We start from the raw sequence: 18,927 nt of genomic DNA, 5'->3' as shown, positions 1-18,927 counted from the left end.
TGTGTAGCGTCTGACGGTATATTCTGCGTAGCGTCTGTGTGTATATTCTACGTAGCGTCTGTCTGTATATTCTGTGTAGCGTCTGATGGTATATTCTGCGTAGCGTCTGTCTGTATATTCTGCGTAGCGTCTGTGTGTATATTCTGTGTAGCGTCTGTCTGTGTAGCGTCTGTCTGTATATTCTGCGTAGCGTTTGTCTGTATATTCTGCGTAGCGTCTGACGGTATATTCTGCGTAGCGTCTGTCTGTATATTCTGAGTAGCGTCTGACGGTATATTCTGCGTAGCGTCTGACGGTATATTCTGCGTAGCGTCTGACGGTATATTCTGCGTAGCGTCTGTGTATTCTGCGTAGCGTCTGTCTGTATATTCTGCGTAGCGTCTGTCGGTATATTCTGCGTAGCGTCTGTCGGTATATTCTGCGTAGCGTCTGTCGGTATATTCTGCGTAGCGTCTGTCTGTATATTCTGCGTAGCGTCTGTGTGTATATTCTGTGTAGCGTCTGTCTGTGTAGCGTCTGTCTGTATATTCTGCGTAGCGTTTGTCTGTATATTCTGCGTAGCGTCTGACGGTATATTCTGCGTAGCGTCTGTCTGTATATTCTGCGTAGCGTCTGACGGTATATTCTGCGTAGCGTCTGTCTGTATATTCTGCGTAGCGTCTGTCTGTATATTCTGCGTAGCGTCTGTGTGTATTCTGCGTCTGTCTGTATATTCTGCGTAGCGTCTGTCTGTATATTCTGCGTAGCGTCTGTCGGTATATTCTGCGTAGCGTCTGACGGTATATTCTGCGTAGCGTCTGTCTGTATATTCTGTGTAGCGTCTGACGGGGTATTCCGTTTATTGTGTACATTCTGTTTTATTATGTTTATTGTGGCAGCTCCATTTCACCAGGTCAAATTCCTGGTACATGCAAATGTACTTGGTGAACAAAGGTGATTCTGTTTCTCACACACAAAATAGGCCTACATGAAGTAATACCTGTGTATTTGCACCATAGTGTTTGCAGCATAGTCATCACCAATCAAAATACTACCTATTGACCAATATGTATGTGCAATTCAGGCATAAATGGTACTGGTGTAAAATGTACTGGTAAAACCGGAGCCTAAATCAGCACTCTTACTCTGACAGGCTTGATCATATGTCCTCGGAGCACACACAACGGTTATATTTCCTCAAAATCACTTTCATCATCTTCAGAGGAGCTCATACAACATTCAGAGATTATGAGTCAGATGGTGATGATTAGATTTAAAAGCATCGCTAGTGGGGTATCTGTTAAGCGGAGCGACACAGGGGAGCCTAAGAGCAGACTCAGATGAGGAAGCAGGGATGAATGAACCAAAATATTTATTGTTGGAAAAGAGCCCCTTAATCCCAGATTTGGGTCCACACAGCCACTGTCACTGATTCCTTCCAAACCACTCACTGTTAAATTTGCATTTTCCAACTTGTTGTGTAATGTTTATGCCCGATAAGCACCGATACGTGTTATCTATAATTTCTCTTCATATGAGAAGGATTTGCCAATAGATTGTCGACTTCATTCATGATGATGACTGCTAGCTAAGATTTTGAAATGATCAGTCCAATCAAAGCTACTGCACATATACCGTGATTTGACGTAATTTTATGTGTGGGTAATGACCTTGAACCTTACATTTTTTTTTTTTTTAAAGACCTTGAACCTTCTTGGATGGTCACTTCTAATGTAACTCTATGGCAGTACCCAAGGGGCTTGAATTTTCGAGTTCTAACCTTAGACTGGCGGTGACGTAGTGTCCCCATGAGTGACAGAACACTGAGCCAATCACGGCGCAACAATCCGTATTTTCCACTGGTTGCCTCATCACAACAGAAAGCACTGAGCTAGGTGAAACACCTGCATTTTGGAGCTGCCTTACTCAAGAAAGCAAAAAAGAGACAATGTTGGTATGCGGCTTTATTAACTCAATGATATATATATATATATATACACTGCTCAAAAAAATAAAGGGAACACTAAAATAAAACATCCTAGGTCAGAATGAATGAACTATTCTTATTAAATACTTTTTTCTTTACATAGTTGAATGTGCTGATAACAAAATCACACAAATGATCAATGGAAATCAAATTTATCAACCCATGGAGGTCTGGATTTGGAGTCACACTCAAAATTAAAGTGGAAAACCACACTACAGGCTGATCCAACTTTGATGTAATGTCCTTAAAACAAGTAAAAATGAGGCTCAGTAATGTGTGTGGCCTCCACGTGCCTGTATGACCTCCCTACAATGCCTGGGCATGCTCCTGATGAGGTGGCGGATGGTCTCCTGAGGGATCTCCTCCCAGACCTGGACTAAAGCATCCGCCAACTCCTGGACAGTCTGTGGTGCAACGTTGCGTTGGTGGATGGAGCGAGACATGATGTCCCAGATGTGCTCAATTGGATTCAGGTCTGGGGAACGGGCGGGCCAGTCCATAGCATCAATGCCTTCCTCTTGCAGGAACTGCTGACACACTCCAGCCACATGAGGTCTAACATTGTCTTGCATTAGGAGGAACCCAGGGCCAACCGCACCAGCATATGGTCTCACAAGGGGTCTGAGGATCTCATCTCGGTACCTAATGGCAGTCAGGCTACCTCTGGCGAGCCCATGGAGGGCTGTGCGGCCCCCCCAAAGAAATGCCACCCCACGCCATGACTGACCCACCGCCAAACCGGTCATGCTGGAGGATGTTGCAGGCAGCAGAACGTTCTCCACGGCGTCTCCAGACTCTGTCACGTCTGTCACATGTGCTCAGTGTGAACCTGCTTTCATCTGTGAAGAGCACAGGGCACCAGAGCGAATTTGCCAATCTTGGTGTTCTCTGGCAAATGCCAAACGTCCTGCACGGTGTTGGGCTGTAAACCCCCACCTGTGGACGTCGGGCCCTCATACCACCCTCATGGAGTCTGTTTCTGACCGTTTGAGCAGACACATGCACATTTGTGGCCTGCTGGAGGTCATTTTGCAGGTTTCTGGCAGTGCTCCTCCTGCTCCTTCTTGCACAAAGGTGGAGGTAGCGGTCCTGCTGCTGGGTTGTTGCCCTCCTACGGCCTCCTCCACGTCTCCTGATGTACTGGCCTGTCTCCTGGTAGCGCCTCCATGCTCTGGACACTACGCTGACAGACACAGCAAACCTTCTTGCCACAGCTCGCATTGATGTGCCATCCTGGATGAGCTGCACTACCTGAGCCACTTGTAGACTCCGTCTTATGCTACCACTAGAGTGAAAGCACCGCCAGCATTCAAAAGTGACCAAAACATCAGCCAGGAAGCATAGGAACTGAGAAGTGGTCTGTGGTCACCACCTGCAGAACCACTCCTTTATTGGGGGTGTCTTGCTAATTGCCTATAATTTCCACCGGTTGTCTATTCCATTTGCACAACAGCATGTGAAATTTATTGTCAATCAGTGTTGCTTCCTAAGTGGACAGTTTGATTTCACAGAAGTGTGATTGACTTGGAGTTACATTGTGTTGTTTAAGTGTTCCCTTTATTTTTTTGAGCAGTGTGTGTATATATATATATATATTTTTTTTTTACATTGTTTGCAAACTGATATGTGACATGTATTAATGCCAAAATAACATGCAAAACAGGTGAGCCACCCAAAATATATATACTGTATATATAATGTATTTGATACACTGCTGATTTTGCAGATTTTCCTACTTACAAAGCATGTAGAGGTCTGTCATTTTTTATCATAGGTACACTTCAACTGTGAGAGGCGAAATCTAAAACAAAGATCCAGAAAATCACATTGTATGATTTGTAATTAATTTGTATTTTATTGCATGACATAAGTATTTGATCACCTACCAACCAGTAAGAATTACGGCTCTCACAGACCTGTTTAGTTTTTCTTTAGGAAGCCCTCCTGTTCTCCACTCATTACCTGTATTAACTGCACCTGTTTGAACTCGTTACCTGTATAAAAGACACCTGTCCACACACTCAATCAAACAGACTCCAACCTCTCCACAATGGCCAAGACCAGAGAGCTGTGTATGGACATCAGGGCTAAAATTGTAGACCTGCACAAGGCTGGGATGGGCTACAGGACAATATGCAAGCAGCTTGGTGAGAAGGCAACAACTGTTGGCGCAATTATTAGAAAATGGAAGAAGTTCAAGATGACGGTCAATCACCCTCGGTCTGGGGCTCCATGCAAGATCTCACCTCGTGGGGCATCAATGATCATGAGGAAGGTGAGGGATCAGCCCAGAACTACACGACAGGACCTGGTCAATGACCTGAAAAGAGCTGGGACCACAGTCTCAAAGAAAACCATTAGTAACACACTACGCCGTCATGGATTAAAATCCTGCAGCGCACGCAAGGTCCCCCTGCTCAAGCCAGCGCATGTCCAGGCCCGTCTGAAGTTTGCCAATGACCATCTGGATGATCCAGAGGAGGAATGGGAGAAGGTCATGTGGTCTGATGAGACAAAAATAGAGCTTTTTGGTCTAAACTCCATTCGCCGTGTTTGGAGGAAGAAGAAGGATGAGTACAACCCCAAGAACACCATCCCAACCGTGAAGCATGGAGGTGGAAACATCATTCTTTGGGGATGCTTTTCTGCAAAGGGGACAGGACGACTGCACCGTATTGAGGGGAGGATGGATGGGGCCATGTATCGCGAGATCTTGGCCAACAACCTCCTTCCGTCAGTAAGAGCATTGAAGATGGGTCGTGGCTGGGTCTTCCAGCATGACAACGACCCGAAACACACAGCCAGGGCAACTAAGGAGTGGCTCCGTAAGAAGCATCTCAAGGGCCTGGAGTGGCCTAGCCAGTCTCCAGACCTAAACCCAATAGAAAATCCCGAAACCTGAAGGATCTGGAGGTCTGTATGGAAGAGTAGGCCAAAATCCCTGCTGCAGTGTGTGCAAACCTGGTGAAGAACTACAGGAAGCGTATGATCTCTGTAATTGCAAACAAAGGTTTCTGTACCAAATATTAAGTTCTGCTTTTCTGATGTATCAAATACTTACGTCATGCAATAAAATGCAAATTAATTACTTAAAAATCATACAATGTGATTTTTGGGATTTTTGTTTTCGATTCCGTCTCTCACAGTTGAAGTGTACCTATGATAAAAATTACAGACCTCTACATGCTTTGTAAGTAGGAAATACTGCCGATTTTGCAGGTTATCAAATATTTGTTCTCCCCACTGTATTTCTTTTTGGCTTAAAATGTTGGGCTCAAAACAGGTGGGGCCCTGAATACTGTTTGATAGTAAAGATTCTGATATAAATAGCTCGTCTCTCACCTGGATGGCTTTGAGGCATTCAAAAGAGCCGTCCCTCTTTATGTATGTAAACTGCCCCGCATTGGCTGCAAGTTCCACGCATTTCTACAACTCTTGCTCCACATTACGCACCATTTCACATTTCCCTCAGCTGGGGCAGCATGCACCGAGGTAAAGACAGATTCAGGTTGGATATTCGATGGATATTTGCATGTAGATTTCCTTATGTCCACCAACCGCAGTTAGGGACTGTCAACATAGTGACAAATAAAAAAAATCAAATTTCAATTGCTCTGTAATCATTGCTCTGTAACCAACTTTCAAAACTGGTTCTAGCTAACCCGATGGCAGAGACACATATTACCACACTTTTTTAGTCGATTTACATCTCATACTATTTTAAATGATTAAAAAAAATCTTCAATAGCGCCTTGTTCATGTGACCCACACACCTCAAACAAGGTTCATAATGTACACTCAGTGGACCTACACATTGCAGACCCTTTTGTTTGTCCATTTGGATCGCATGAGATTTTATGAGAATATGAAAAAGTTTCAAATTTCAATAGCTCCTTAGTCATATGACCTACAACCCTCAAACTACTTTCAAAATATCCACTGAGTATCCTTATATGTAATACAACCTTTTGTTTGTCCATTTTCATCTCACACGATTTTACATTAATTTTCAATGTTTTTCAATGTTTTTTACTTCAATAGCTCCTTGGTCATGTGACCTAAAACCCTCAAACTGCTTTCAGAACATCAACTTACTAGCCTTATATATTGCATACCCTTTTGTTCATCAATTGTCATCTCAGGTGATTAAACATTAATTTTTCTGTTTTTCTATGTTTCTAATTTCAATAGCTCCTTGGTCATCTGACCTACTGACCTCACACGATTTTACATAAATTTGCCTGCTCTGCCCCCCTGAAGGACAGGATCGCTCACACTGTCACGATCGTTGTATGGTGAAAGAGAGGAGGACCAAGGCGCAGCGTGATAACGATACATCTTCTTTTATTGAAGACGAAAACGAAATGAAGGACACTATACAAACTAAACAAAACAACAAACGACCGTGAAGCTATAAAACGAAAGTGCAGACACAAGCAACTAACGTAAAGACATAGACAATCACCCACAAACTACCTAATGAATATGGCTGCCTAAATATGGTTCCCAATCAGAGACAACGATAGACAGCTGTCTCTAATTGAGAACCAATCTAGGCAACCATAGACATACATACACCTAGACTGAACACTGCCCCCATAAACATAGAAAAAACACATACATCCCCCATGTCACACCCCGACCTCACTAAAATAATAAAGAAAACAAAGATAACTAAGGCCAGGGTGTGACACACACACCTATTCAGTTGGGCCTTCTCCCTGGGGCCTTCCTGACCTCCAGGCAGGCCCCCATTGACCTGGTGACCTCTGACTCTAGGCCTACATTCCCTGCCCGCCTGCCTGCCACCCTCTCCCTGGGCCTGAAAGTGTATAGCTTAGTACCTGGAACTATAGACCTCCAGGCCTCCACACCTACTCTCCCTACCCAGTCAAACACCCCTCTCACTAGGAATCACCCATCTCCGTGCCCCGGCCAGGGCTCAGCCATCTCCATAACCTTGCAAACCGGGGCACCCACACTTAAGCACCCTTCCCCGGACACTAAGACGTCGAAATATTCCCGCAGTCAGGAACCCGAAACAGGCTCTGTGCACCTGGTGACCAGCCCGCTTTTTTCCGCTCAGAGACTAAGTCCCCACTCCAACCTCCACAGCCTGAGTGCTGCCCAGAGTCCGGCCGCCCCTGCTTGGACTCTGAGTGCCCACCGCCTTGGGGGAGGCCTCTGGCCCGTGGCCCTTTTGCGTGCACCTGGTAAGCCGTAAGTAAAGAAGAAGGATGGTGAAGGAAGACGCCTTCCGTCCCAGACAAAAGCTTGGATCGAGGGCTGACTTTTAATAGATCGCAGCGAGTGAGCTGCTTTGCTACGTACGAAACCCTGACCCGGAATCAGGTCGTCTACGAGTGATTTAGCACCAGGTTCCCCACAAACATGCAGTGCGCTTCAGGAGAGGGGCGAAAACGCACCCCAACCCCATCACGAACGGCTCTACTCACCTGCCAAAAGAGGCAGGCTATCCCGGGCCAACCGAAGATCCGTGGCGCTATGGTATCGTTACGTTTAGGGGGGATTCTGACAGGGGCATTCAGTCATAATTCCACAGATGGTAGCTTCGCACCATTGGCTCCTCAGCCAAGCACAAACACCAAATGTGCTTGGGTGATTTGAGTGCGACCGCGAAAGGTGGGTATGCGCCTTTGAATTTCATCAAGTTGACATTCAGTGATCCATGCCCAGTGGGAACCTAGGCTTCTTCCGTCTGTTTTATGGGTCCACAGCAAATCAATGGGCATGAATGGTACTACCCACATCAGATGTAGGCCTTCCTCCCCAGACAAACTGGAGATACCTCTCCCCACTTCGTAGGGCATGAGCCAGATCCATGCAATGCCCTATCACTGCGGGGGCAATGGGTTTAGTCTCCGCCTCGAGTCTAGTGAGTGTAGAGGAGACTTCCCCACCTACAATGTGTGGTGTCCAGCACTCAGGCAAGCCTGAGGCCTGGTAGTGTCAGCTAATGGTAAGGCACATGCCATCTCCACTACATGCTCCAAGGAGCATGGAGGAGAGCTCCCACATAGAATGTGTAGAGTCCCGCACCCTGGCCTAAGCACATTCCATCTCCATTTAGTGCTCCACTGTTAGCGGGTCCAGCCAAAGCCAGCGTTCGATTCAAACATTTGCAGTTTAGAGTTAGCTAAGTATACAGGGGACGCGTGTTTAAACGTTTCACCACAGCCGCTCTGTGATCAGACTGACGCCAGTACTACACTTTCATCAGCCGTCTTCCAGGACTTAATCCCCCCTCCCAGCCAAAGCCAGGGATGCATTCGAGCCATCATTCTCTGATTGGTTTCCTGTCAAGGTCAGGATTCATTTAGTCTGGTGGAACCACCCTCACATTTTCATGCTTGACCGAATGCTCCATATTCCAGGACCGACTGCCGCCTTCCGTTAACGATCGACAGCTGTCACCATCTGCAGGACTCTCTTTGCGTACAGACTAGTATCGAGGTAACACCCGTTTGGTTTGCATCGTTAGCGACACCTGAAAACAGGTGACATACAGGGAGGGATTGGAAGAGCCCTGCTAGAGAGCTACCTCTTTATCTCCCTTACCCCCCTGTACTAACATACTAGAGACAGTTTGTCTCCTAGCCGTTGGAGAAATGTAAAATTCATGCAAAATCACCAGAGATGAAAAGGGACAAATAAAAGGGTGTGCAATATAAAAGGGTAGTCAGTGGACGTTCTGAGCCTTGTTTGAGGTCATTAGGTCACATGACCAAGAGCCAGTTTGAGCTGTACTGTGAAGGGAGTAGTACACAGCGTTGTACGAGATCTTCAGTTTCTTGGCATTTTCTCACATGGAATAGCCTTCATTTCTCAGAACAAAATAATTCCACTGCATTTCAGCCGTTCCACAAAAGGACCAGCTGACATCATGTCAGTGATTCTCTCGTTATTATAGGTGTGAGTGTTGACGAGGACAAGGCTGGAGATCACTCTGTCATTCTGAGACCATTCATGTGTGGGGCTGCTTCTCAGCCAAGGGAGTGGGCTCACTCACAGTTTTGCCTAAGATCACAGCCATGAATAAAGTATGGTACCAACACATCCTCCGAGAACAACTTCTCCCAACCATCCAGGAACAGTTTGGTGACGAACAATGCCTTTTCCAGCATGATGGAGCACCTTGCCATAAGGCAAAAGTGATAACTAAGTGGCTCGGGGAACAAAACATCGATATTTTGGGTCCATGGCCAGGAAACTCCCCAGACCTTAATCCCATTGAGAACTTGTGGTCAATCCTCAAGAGGCGGGTGGACAAACAAAACCCCACAAATTCTGACAAACTCCAAGCATTGATTATGCAAGAATTGGCTGCCATCAGTCAGGATGTGGCCCAGAAGTTAATTGACAGCATGCCAGGGCGGATTGCAGAGGTCTTGAAAAAGGGTCAACACTGCAAATATTGACTCTTTGCATCAACTTCATGTACTTGTCAATTAAATCCTTTGACACGTATGAAATGCTTGTAATTATACTTCAGTATTCCATAGTAACATCTGACAAAAATATCTAAAGACACTGAAGCAGCAAACTTTGTGGAAATTAATATTTGTGTCATTCTCAAAACTTTTGGCCACGACTGTAAATATTCGCATGAGTGTTCATGAGAAACCATAGCTGGGTACCATGTCTGACAAACTAATAAAACCTATTACTTTATAGATGTACATCAATAAAATTATTACAAAAGATAGCTTGTGAAAAAGGGTACACTTTATTTCAAGAAAGTAAGCCAAAGCAGTTGGCCAATTCATTGAACAACAACCAAAACAAATGTGACTTGGACCTCAGTGTTTGGTTTGGTTAGACTGCAATTTATGAGCAGGACGGCAAATAAAAAAGGTGATTTTATTATTTCAGAAACCTGTAATCTCCTAGAAATACTACCATAACCAGTTGTTTGGTTAACAGTTCAACTACAAGGCAAACAGTAGTAGTAATTTAGCATAATTCATTTAACACTTGTTTTATCAAAGGCACATTTTCATACAAGATTGTTTTGTACAAAACAAATTCTTAACTGAATTCACAGTTTCATCCACAGTTACTGCTTAGGTTTCTTGAGTGTTGAGGGGTTGGGAGAGCGAGTGTGTGTTTGCCACAAAGGTGAGCTCCACTATTCCTTCTTCTGGCAGGAATGGAAAGTGCATGCCTTCTCCAAATCTGAGGGGGGAATGGGAGAACAGGTTTAAGCTTTATATGCAGATATGTCCTTTATACTGTGTGTGTGTGTAAGGTTGTCACGTAATGGGACTCTACCTGGGGTACTGTCGGAGCACTCCCTGAGCGATTGCATGGCGATCATGTACTCTTTCCCAAGGAAATCCTGGAATTTGGTGCCGCTTGGGATCTCCTGGAGACACTTTGTGGAATCCTTGAAGAGCAAGTTCTTTCCAGAATCTGACTGGAACATTTTAAATGAGGAATCGCTGCCGCTTGAGCCGAACTTGGCCTAAACACAGGGAGAAAATAATTACTTGGTGGTTAAATTAAATCAATGATAAACCTTAAAAATTATATTTTAGACTATTTCTTACACTAAATGTGTATTTAATAGATCCCCCCCAATGAACCAAAACTGATCTTAGATCAGCTTGGGGATCATGGGTGGAAATGGGAAAACTGGAGGGCCACAGTATGCACAGGCTTATGTTCCAGTGGGTTAGTGCTGGGCTGCGACAAAACCTTAAACTCTGTATCCCTCTAGTACTAGAGTTGCTCATCCTTGGCTAAACTGACTAAGGAGTTGTCTTAAGTAGAAACAGATCTGGCTATAAGTCTTAACACCCACCTGCAGCTCCAGAAGGATGGACACAACCTCTCCACTGGTCTCTGGGCGTGTTATCACAGCATGGGCGGGCACCTTGGCCAGGTGGCACTCATGGAACATTGTGACTGACTGGGTAGTACCATCCTGGCAGAGTAGTTCAAAGTCAGAGGACTTCAGGTCCTTTGCCCAAACTGGACCATTACCTACAGGGAAGGATGGATAGGATAGAAAGGAGAGAGTTGAAGACTTTGTTTTCAGATACAGAGAGCCACAGATACAGAGAGCCACAGATACAGAGAGCCATAGAAAGTGTATGAGAGAAATAACGATGAGTTGAGATTCATCTATAGGAGTGAGAGGAGTGAAGCGGAGGAGCATGAGACAGAGAGATGAAAATATGGCAGCAGAACATCTGTATGTGGATAAGAAACACACTTACCATCAGTGCTCTCTGGTACAATAGTGTGTTTAATGAAGGCAACATCTCCAGCATCTTCAACCAGACATCTGGAAGGATATACCAAGATAGACCATTAGATATATAAAATAGTGAGAAATATAACAAACAAATATATTTTGTTTTGTGTAGTCCGCCATCACTATTAGAAAGATCCTGGTGAAGGACTCAACTATCAGCTCCACTATTGAATTGACCACTGTGGTGGCGCCCCCTACCTGAAGGCTCCAGTATAGCCGTAGTATTGCTCTTCAGAGCTGGCTTTGCACTTTGCCTCATCTCCTCCCACGGCCTGCCCACTGCCCTTACACTGGGCACAGAAGGGAGTGCCCACCTCAGATCCAGGAGCACAGCCCTTACTGAAGTAGTTAGCTGAATACAGGAAGGAGACACAGTATGAGATATACTACATTCATAGACATACCAGTACACAAGTATAGAATGACACATATTATAAACACACACACACAGCTGCCCACTCACTGAAGTTGCAGTCGTTAGTCTCCCTGTGGATAAGACCCATGGGTATGTTCCAACCAGCAGTCCTGCCCAAGCCGGTGTGGCATGACCTCTTGCCCTTCAGGGTTTCCCAGGTCAACCCAGATCCCTTCTTTACCACCGCAACCGCAAAGTAGGATGACGCCTCTGAGAGGATACACAGAGGGAAGAGGTGAAAGAGAAAGTCCAGCACTAGGCTTGATCGGTGTCCGGGAAGCCGGCCCAATATATCTTACTGTAGCAATACTGTAGCATTATAGTATGGTGTGTGTTTGGTGAGGGAGCAGGTGTAAGCATGTATACTTACCACCAGGGGTGCTGCACAGACCTGTGAGGAGAGAAAGAGAAAATCAGCATGTTAACATTGTTGAGGCAGAGCAGGAGAGGATAGAAAGGGAGAGGGGAAGACACATCGATGATATTAGTGTGTCATACCTGCATCATACTGCTCCACCATGACAGGGACCAGACCACATTTTCCAGCAGTGAACACCTCCCCACCATCCACCGCTATGGCATCTGCCTCTTTACGCTGTGGAAAGAGAAAACAAAATAGACATAGCGGAAAGGAAAGAACGAAAGAAAATTAGATTAAGGGAATTACTTGTGAAAGAACAAACTATAAGGTGCACATAGCACCTTGTTAATTAAACGTTTTATCCACCCCCACCCTCTAATAATAATATTATATATAATTAGCAGACGCTTTTCTCCAAAGCGACTTAGTCAAGCGTGTATAAATTGTTTACCTATGGGTGGTCCCTGGAAATGAACCCACTATCCTGCCATGCTCTACCAACAGAGCTATAGAGGACCTCTCTTCTCCCATAGCCTTACCATGATCTTCTTGATGCATTCCTCCACTGTGGGTGCGTCCTGGCATTCGATCCTTGATTCACCATCTGCGAAGCTGTTGATTGTCCAGGCGTCACACTTGACCTTCTCGTTATGGCCCACGGCACACCATTTGATTGCCCTGGAGGTGGCACCTGTGGCCTGCGCTGAAAAGCAAATGTTGGGGAGATAGCAATGACCTAACAGTCTAAGACGTGTGTGTGTGTGTGTGTGTGTGTGCGCGCTTGTAAAAGTACACGTGTGTGTGTGCGTGCATGTGTGGCCTCACCTTTTGTCAGGGAGCGGATAGTGCTCATGTACTCAGCTCCCAGGTAGATGTAGGAGTCAGTGGTCAGTGGCAGCTGTACTAGTTTCCGAGTGGAGTCCTTGAACATCAAGTTCTTGGCTGCATAACCATCGGAGGAGAACAGATTGAAGTCCTGTTGGGGTACAAATGAGTGAACACACATTCTTGTGTGATTTTGTTCATCCTGGTGTATCTGTCAGTGTCAGTTGTGATGTTTAGGGCCAAGAGTTTATCCTGAACATGTGACCTGAGGTGGAAACACTCTGGGCCCCCAGGTCACATGGTCAGAAAAGACTCCAGGGCCCTTATTCAGAAAAATCTCAGCGTAGGAATGCTAATTTGGGACGCGGGGCCTCATTTATCAAGCGCGTGTAAATGTCTCACTAAATTCTGGTGTACGTGGAGCTTCTAGGATTTGTGTGTGCAATAAAGTATTTGGATTTATCAAACTTATGGCAAGTTTTCATTGATAAAGCAGAGCCGTACTATATTTGTGTGCTCGTGAACGAGTGTTACAACCCCGCCTGGTAATGCCCTCTCTTCGCCTGTTGGAACTGGGCCATGACTGTTTTTAAAAGCACAATGGCAAATTTGATCACATTTCTGTACAGTTGTGCGGAGAATGTTTAAAACTTCTGCTGTGAAATATTTATGCCACCTATAGCGAGTGTCAAACAATGGCCGCGCATTCTGCAAGACTGATTGTTCAAAATAAACAATGTAAAAGTAAATGCTGCAAAATCTTGATAAATGATGCCCCTGGTCATATTCTTAATGCTCTATAAGGCTCAACTGATCCTAGATCAGTACTCAGGTGACAGCGATGACAGGTGACAGTAATGTCCAGTACCTTGACGGCCACCAGCTTGCTGTAGATGCGATTGGCCAGTTCGGTGTCCTTGCGGCTGACCACAGCGTGGGCGGGTACTCTGGCCAGGTAGCAGGTCTTGTAGCTGTCGATGGGAGCTCTGGTGCCATCCTTGCACAGCAACTCATAGCTTGCCTTCTCTGCGGCTGCAAGCAGGTAATAGGAGGTTGTATAGTAGGTGACATGTGAGTGGTTTGGACATTTACACTGTAAGCATTAACATAGTTTGCCACAATTGTAATTGTAATTCTAGATCCAGAGTTTGCATTTTACAGTTGTAATTCAATATCGGTATGCTAGCTAATGCTTTAAAAACTCACCAGGTACAGCCAGATGCTTGATGAAGGCAACGTCTCCAGCTCCGTCCTTCAGGCACCTCGTGAGGCAAAAATACACACAGTTAGTGACCAATCCAGAGCAGGTAGAGGGAGATAGAGAGTACTGATAGAAAAAGAAAGGAGAAAAATATCTGCCGATTCCAAATAGGGTAGATTGAGAGGTATGGGTATACAGAGCATGGAGTTATTCAGAGATGGTAATGGTGTATCTCGGAGGGGTAAGAGGAGACTGGTACTCACTGGAAGGCTCCGGCATAGTCATAGTAGGGTTCCTTGTGAGACCTGGAGCAGTCTCCCTTACACAGCTGGCACAGTTTGGAACCCCTAGTGGCTCCTGGAGCACAGCTGGCATTGAAGAAGTCACTCACCGCTGCAAAACAAATACACACACACGCAGACTATGAAAACCCTATGATTGGATTAAGCATACCAGCACACAGTCCCTGTACAGTATATTCAGAACGTGCAGCATATACAACACATACTTAACCAACTGACAGAGAGGAATAAACACAACAACAATCCAAACATTCCCCTCTGGGTAACAATTGACTACAGCAACTGTTTAGGCCAGCAGCATACCACCCTGCATCCCACTGATGGCTTGCCACTGAAGCTAAGCAGGGTTGGTCCTGATCAGTCCCTGGATGGGAGACCAGATGCTGCTGGAGGTGGTGTTGGAGGGCCAGTAGGAAGCACCCTTTCCTCTGGTCTAAAGAAATATCCAAATGATTGGAGACATTGCCCAGTGAGGGTGCTGTCTTTCAGATGGGATGTTAAACGGGTGTTCTGACTCTCTGTGGTCACTAAAGATCCCATGGCACTTATCATAAGAGTAGAGGTGTTAACCCTGGTGTCCTGGCTAAATTCCCAATCTGTCCTTCATACCATCATGGTCACCTAATCATCCCCAGCTTACAATTGGCTCATTCATCCCCCTCCTCTCCCCTGTAACTATTCCCCAGGTCGTTGCTGTAAATAAGAATGTGTTCTCAGTCAACTTACCTGGTTAAATAAAATAAAAGATAACTATCAAGTTTGAGATGTTGATTATTACACATAATAGTCCCTGCTAGATTAATGAAATGAATAAACTACCCAAAAGCACTGCAGCCACTCACCCGACTCCACAGGTCTGTCATCGATGCCGGCCCATTGGATCTGGCGCGCAGTCACCAGGGTACCGATGGGAATGTTCCAGCCTGCAGATTTGCCCAACCCGGTGTGGCAGGACTTCTTGCCATGGAGGGCGAGGAACCCAAAGGCAGTGTCCTTTTTGGCCACGGCCACAGCATAATAGCAGGTGTCAGAGTCTGATGGACAGGAGAGGAGCCATCAATACAGCGTTCAGAAAGCAGATTCAGACAGAAACCATTTGATCCGATTCAAAGTACAGAATCAACTTTCTGTTGGCCTATCTTTGCAACTGAAGTGCTAAGGGCCATTGTATGCCCAGTCTCTTCCATTCACTAATAGACATAGATTCAACATTTCTCTAAGCCTTATAAAGAACAATATGTATAACATATTCAATTTAACAGACAGAGTAGAGGAAATCTTGAACTTGGTCTTGAGATGCTTACCCTCACCATAGTCCTCTGCAATGATGGGCTGCAGGTCGTAGGGTTGGAGGCCAGCTGTGTAAATATCTCCTCCATCCAGAGTGATGGCATCAGCCTCACCCCTCTGGCAGGGAGAAAGAGAGACATCCGTGAAGGAGAAAGAGAGAAAACACTCCAACAATAGACCTGCACCTCACAAGGTTGTTAATGCAAGCGGATCAGCTGGTGCTGGCTGGAAATTACAGATGGGCTGCTATCTATTCTACATGAGACTAGTCATTTGAACCTTTTGTCGAACTTCAAGAAACTATCCCTCAAAAATAAATTGTAAACTACAACATGCACAAATAAAAGCTCTCTTTACGTTACTGTGGCACATCGAACACACCGACAGCGTCTTGCATTTTGGTACATCAGAACTACATTCACTTCCAATGAAACGCTGTGTCTGCCTTGCAGCATTGCGTTGCAGAGGCAGTTGCAGTGCATTCGGTGTGGTGCATACGTTGGATTTATTGAACGTATGCATCAAACTGTATGCGTAGAAGGCTTGACAGAAATGGCAGCAGAAGGTGAATGTGGAACTTTTTTTGCATACATATCCAGATGATGCTGCGTACTATTTTGCGCAAGGACCCTGTAGGTGCGATCAAAGCGTGAGTCACCATGCATGTACCATGTGCGTAACGATGCAACACCATTGAGTTTTGTATTCACTGACCTTGCTGGCGCAAAGGTAAAACGCACAAGACAGAAATGACAAAAGTTACACATTAAAATACTGTTTAATAGTAGAGATTCTGATATAAGTAGTTAGTCTCTCACCTTGATGGCTTTGATGCATTCAAAAGAGTCGTCCCTCTTCACGCATGAAAACTGCGCCACCTTGGCTGTGAGGGCGTTGCATTTCAGCAGCTCTTGGTCCGACTTTACGCACCATCTAACAATTCCCTCAGCTGGGGCAGCATACGCCGTAGCTGAGGACAGAATAAATGCTATGATAAAATTGTGAAATACAAATTAAAGCTATCAATGTCTATTGATATTTTTCCATGCATAATTGTCTTTGCATGTATAAACCCACTTACCGAGGCACCCCAGCAGCGCTGAGACGAGAAGCAGTTTCATGTTCTCGAAGTCTCCAAGTCAACAATTCCCGGAGTGAAAAAGCAGGCCGTTTTAGAAGGCAACTCTGGCTTTTATAAAAAAAAACAATAGGCTGGTGGGATCCATGGTGGGCTGACTTAGCTGAAAAGAGGCCATAGTTTGTTTAGGGTTTCCCAATATGTTACATGGCGCGTTTAATTGTTCACAGGCGGGGTGGGCGCGCGTGCCTCACTCCCTGTTTGTGTGTGTGGTTTTGTGTGTACTCAGACTTCAGACATTTCCACATAATGGAAATTCACAAAATAAATAGTCCTACATTAAGCAATATCTCATGTTTTTCAACTGTTATTTCAAAGCAGTCTTCCAATCTACAAGTGTTTGCAGCATAGTCATCATCACTAATCAAAATGTTGAGCAATGTGTAGTTCAGGCAAAAAAAGGCACAGGTGTATCTTTTCTTGAGAATTAGGGCAAAATTAGATTAAATTGAGTGTATATCCTGCCAGTTCTACAAGACAGGTAGCCTAGTGGTTAGATCGTTGGACTAGTAACTGAAGAGAGATCAAATCCCTGAGCTGACAAGGTAAAAATATGTACTTCTGTCCCTGAACAAGGCAGTTAACACACTGTTCTTAAGCTGTCATGGAATATAAGAATTTGTCTTTAACTGACTTGCCTAGTTAAATAAAGATAAAATAAATACATTTGGGAGGAGAAAAAAAAATACAGAGAAAACAACCAAGGGTTTGTTGAGTTCCCAAAAGCTTCTGGGCACTAAGATCAAGATGGCACTAAATTCTCACTTCTGAGGATGAACCTTTTCTTATCCAGCTTTTTCAGACTGGTGAGGTACAGCAGAGGAAGTAGAGGGGGCAAGCATGTGGACACGCAGATCCACGAGCAACTGCTGCACCTCATGATGAGTTCATATTTTTTTGTGGCTCCCACCCCCATCAAAGTTGCCCATCCGTGTTCTAAACTCAGCAAAAAAAGAAACATCCCTTTTTCAGGACCCTGTCTTTCAAAGATAATTTGTAAAAATCCAAATAACTTCACAGATCTTCATTGTAAACGGTTTAAACACTGTTTCCCATGGTTCAATGAACCATAAACAATTAATGAACATGCATCTGTGGAATGGTCGTTAAGACACTAACAGCTTACAGATGGTAGGCAATTAAGGTCACAGTTATGAAAACTTAGGACACTAAAGAGGCCTTTCTACTGACTCTGAAAAACACAAAAAGAAAGATGCCCAGGGTCCTTGCTCATCTGCGTGAACATGCCTTAGGCATGCTGCAAGGAGGCATGAGGACTGCAGATGTGGCCAGGTCAATACTTTGCAATGTCCGTACTGTGAGACGCCTAAGACAGCACTACAGGGAGACAGGACGGACAGCTGATCGTCCTCGTAGTGGCAGACCACGTGTAACAACACGTGCACAGGATCGGTACATCCGAACATCACACCTGCGGGACAGGTACAGGATGGCAACAACAACTGCCCGAGTTACACCAGGAGCCCACAATCCCTCCATCAGTGCTCAGACTGTCCGCAATAGGCTGAGAGAGGCTGGACTGAGGGCTTGTAGGCCTGTTGTAGTAAAGCAGGTCCTCACCAGATATCACCGGCAACAACGTCGCCTATGGGCACAAACCCACCGTCACTGGACCAGACAGGACTGGCAAAAAGTGCTCTTCACTGATGAGTCGCGGTTATGTCTCACCAGGGGTGATGGTCGGATTTGCGTTTAACGTTTAAGGAATGAGCGTTACACCGAGGCCTGTACTCTGGAGCGGGATCGATTTGGAGGTGGAGGGTCCGTCATGGTCTGGGGCGGTGTGTCACAGCATCATCTGACTGAGCTTGTTGTCATTGCAGGCAATCTCAACGCTGTGCGTTACAGGGAAGACATCCTCCCTCATGTGGTACCCTCACAGGGTAACATCCCACAGCAAGAACTGGCAAATCTGGTGCAGTCAATGAGGAGGAGATGCACTGCAGTACTTAATGCAGCTGGTGGCCACGCCAGATACTGACTGTTACTTTTGATTTTGACCCCCCCACCTCCCTTTGTTCAGGGACACATTATTCCATTTCTGTTACTCACATGTCTGTGGAACCTGTTCAGTTTATGTCTGTTGTTGAATCTTGCTGTCTGTGGAACTTGTTCAGTTTATGTCTGT

The 18,927-nt window shown here is 45.3% G+C and overlaps 1 protein-coding gene across 1 annotated transcript; it reads right to left on the bottom strand.

Moving 5' to 3' along the window:
• Positions 1 to 9,690: 9,690 nt before the first annotated feature.
• Positions 9,691 to 16,880, bottom strand: tfa (transferrin-a). The gene is made up of 17 exons (XM_071375875.1): positions 16,722 to 16,880; positions 16,459 to 16,610; positions 15,655 to 15,757; positions 15,193 to 15,384; positions 14,312 to 14,441; positions 14,054 to 14,109; positions 13,716 to 13,879; positions 12,848 to 12,998; positions 12,562 to 12,725; positions 12,160 to 12,256; positions 12,032 to 12,052; positions 11,710 to 11,871; positions 11,445 to 11,598; positions 11,209 to 11,276; positions 10,791 to 10,972; positions 10,259 to 10,451; positions 9,691 to 10,162 (listed from the first exon to the last, which is right to left on the bottom strand). Exons 1-17 carry the CDS (start codon positions 16,759 to 16,761, stop codon positions 10,116 to 10,118), a joined length of 2,076 nt encoding a protein of 691 aa, XP_071231976.1. The 5' UTR covers positions 16,762 to 16,880; the 3' UTR covers positions 9,691 to 10,115.
• Positions 16,881 to 18,927: the final 2,047 nt, after the last annotated feature.

The sequence above is a fragment of the Salvelinus alpinus genome, chromosome 30 (genome assembly GCF_045679555.1).
Source record: "Salvelinus alpinus chromosome 30, SLU_Salpinus.1, whole genome shotgun sequence".
In the NCBI taxonomy this organism is placed as follows: Eukaryota; Metazoa; Chordata; class Actinopteri; order Salmoniformes; family Salmonidae; genus Salvelinus; species Salvelinus alpinus.
Note: the sequence above shows the minus strand (reverse complement) of the source record. Positions and strands in the feature narration are given on the sequence as shown.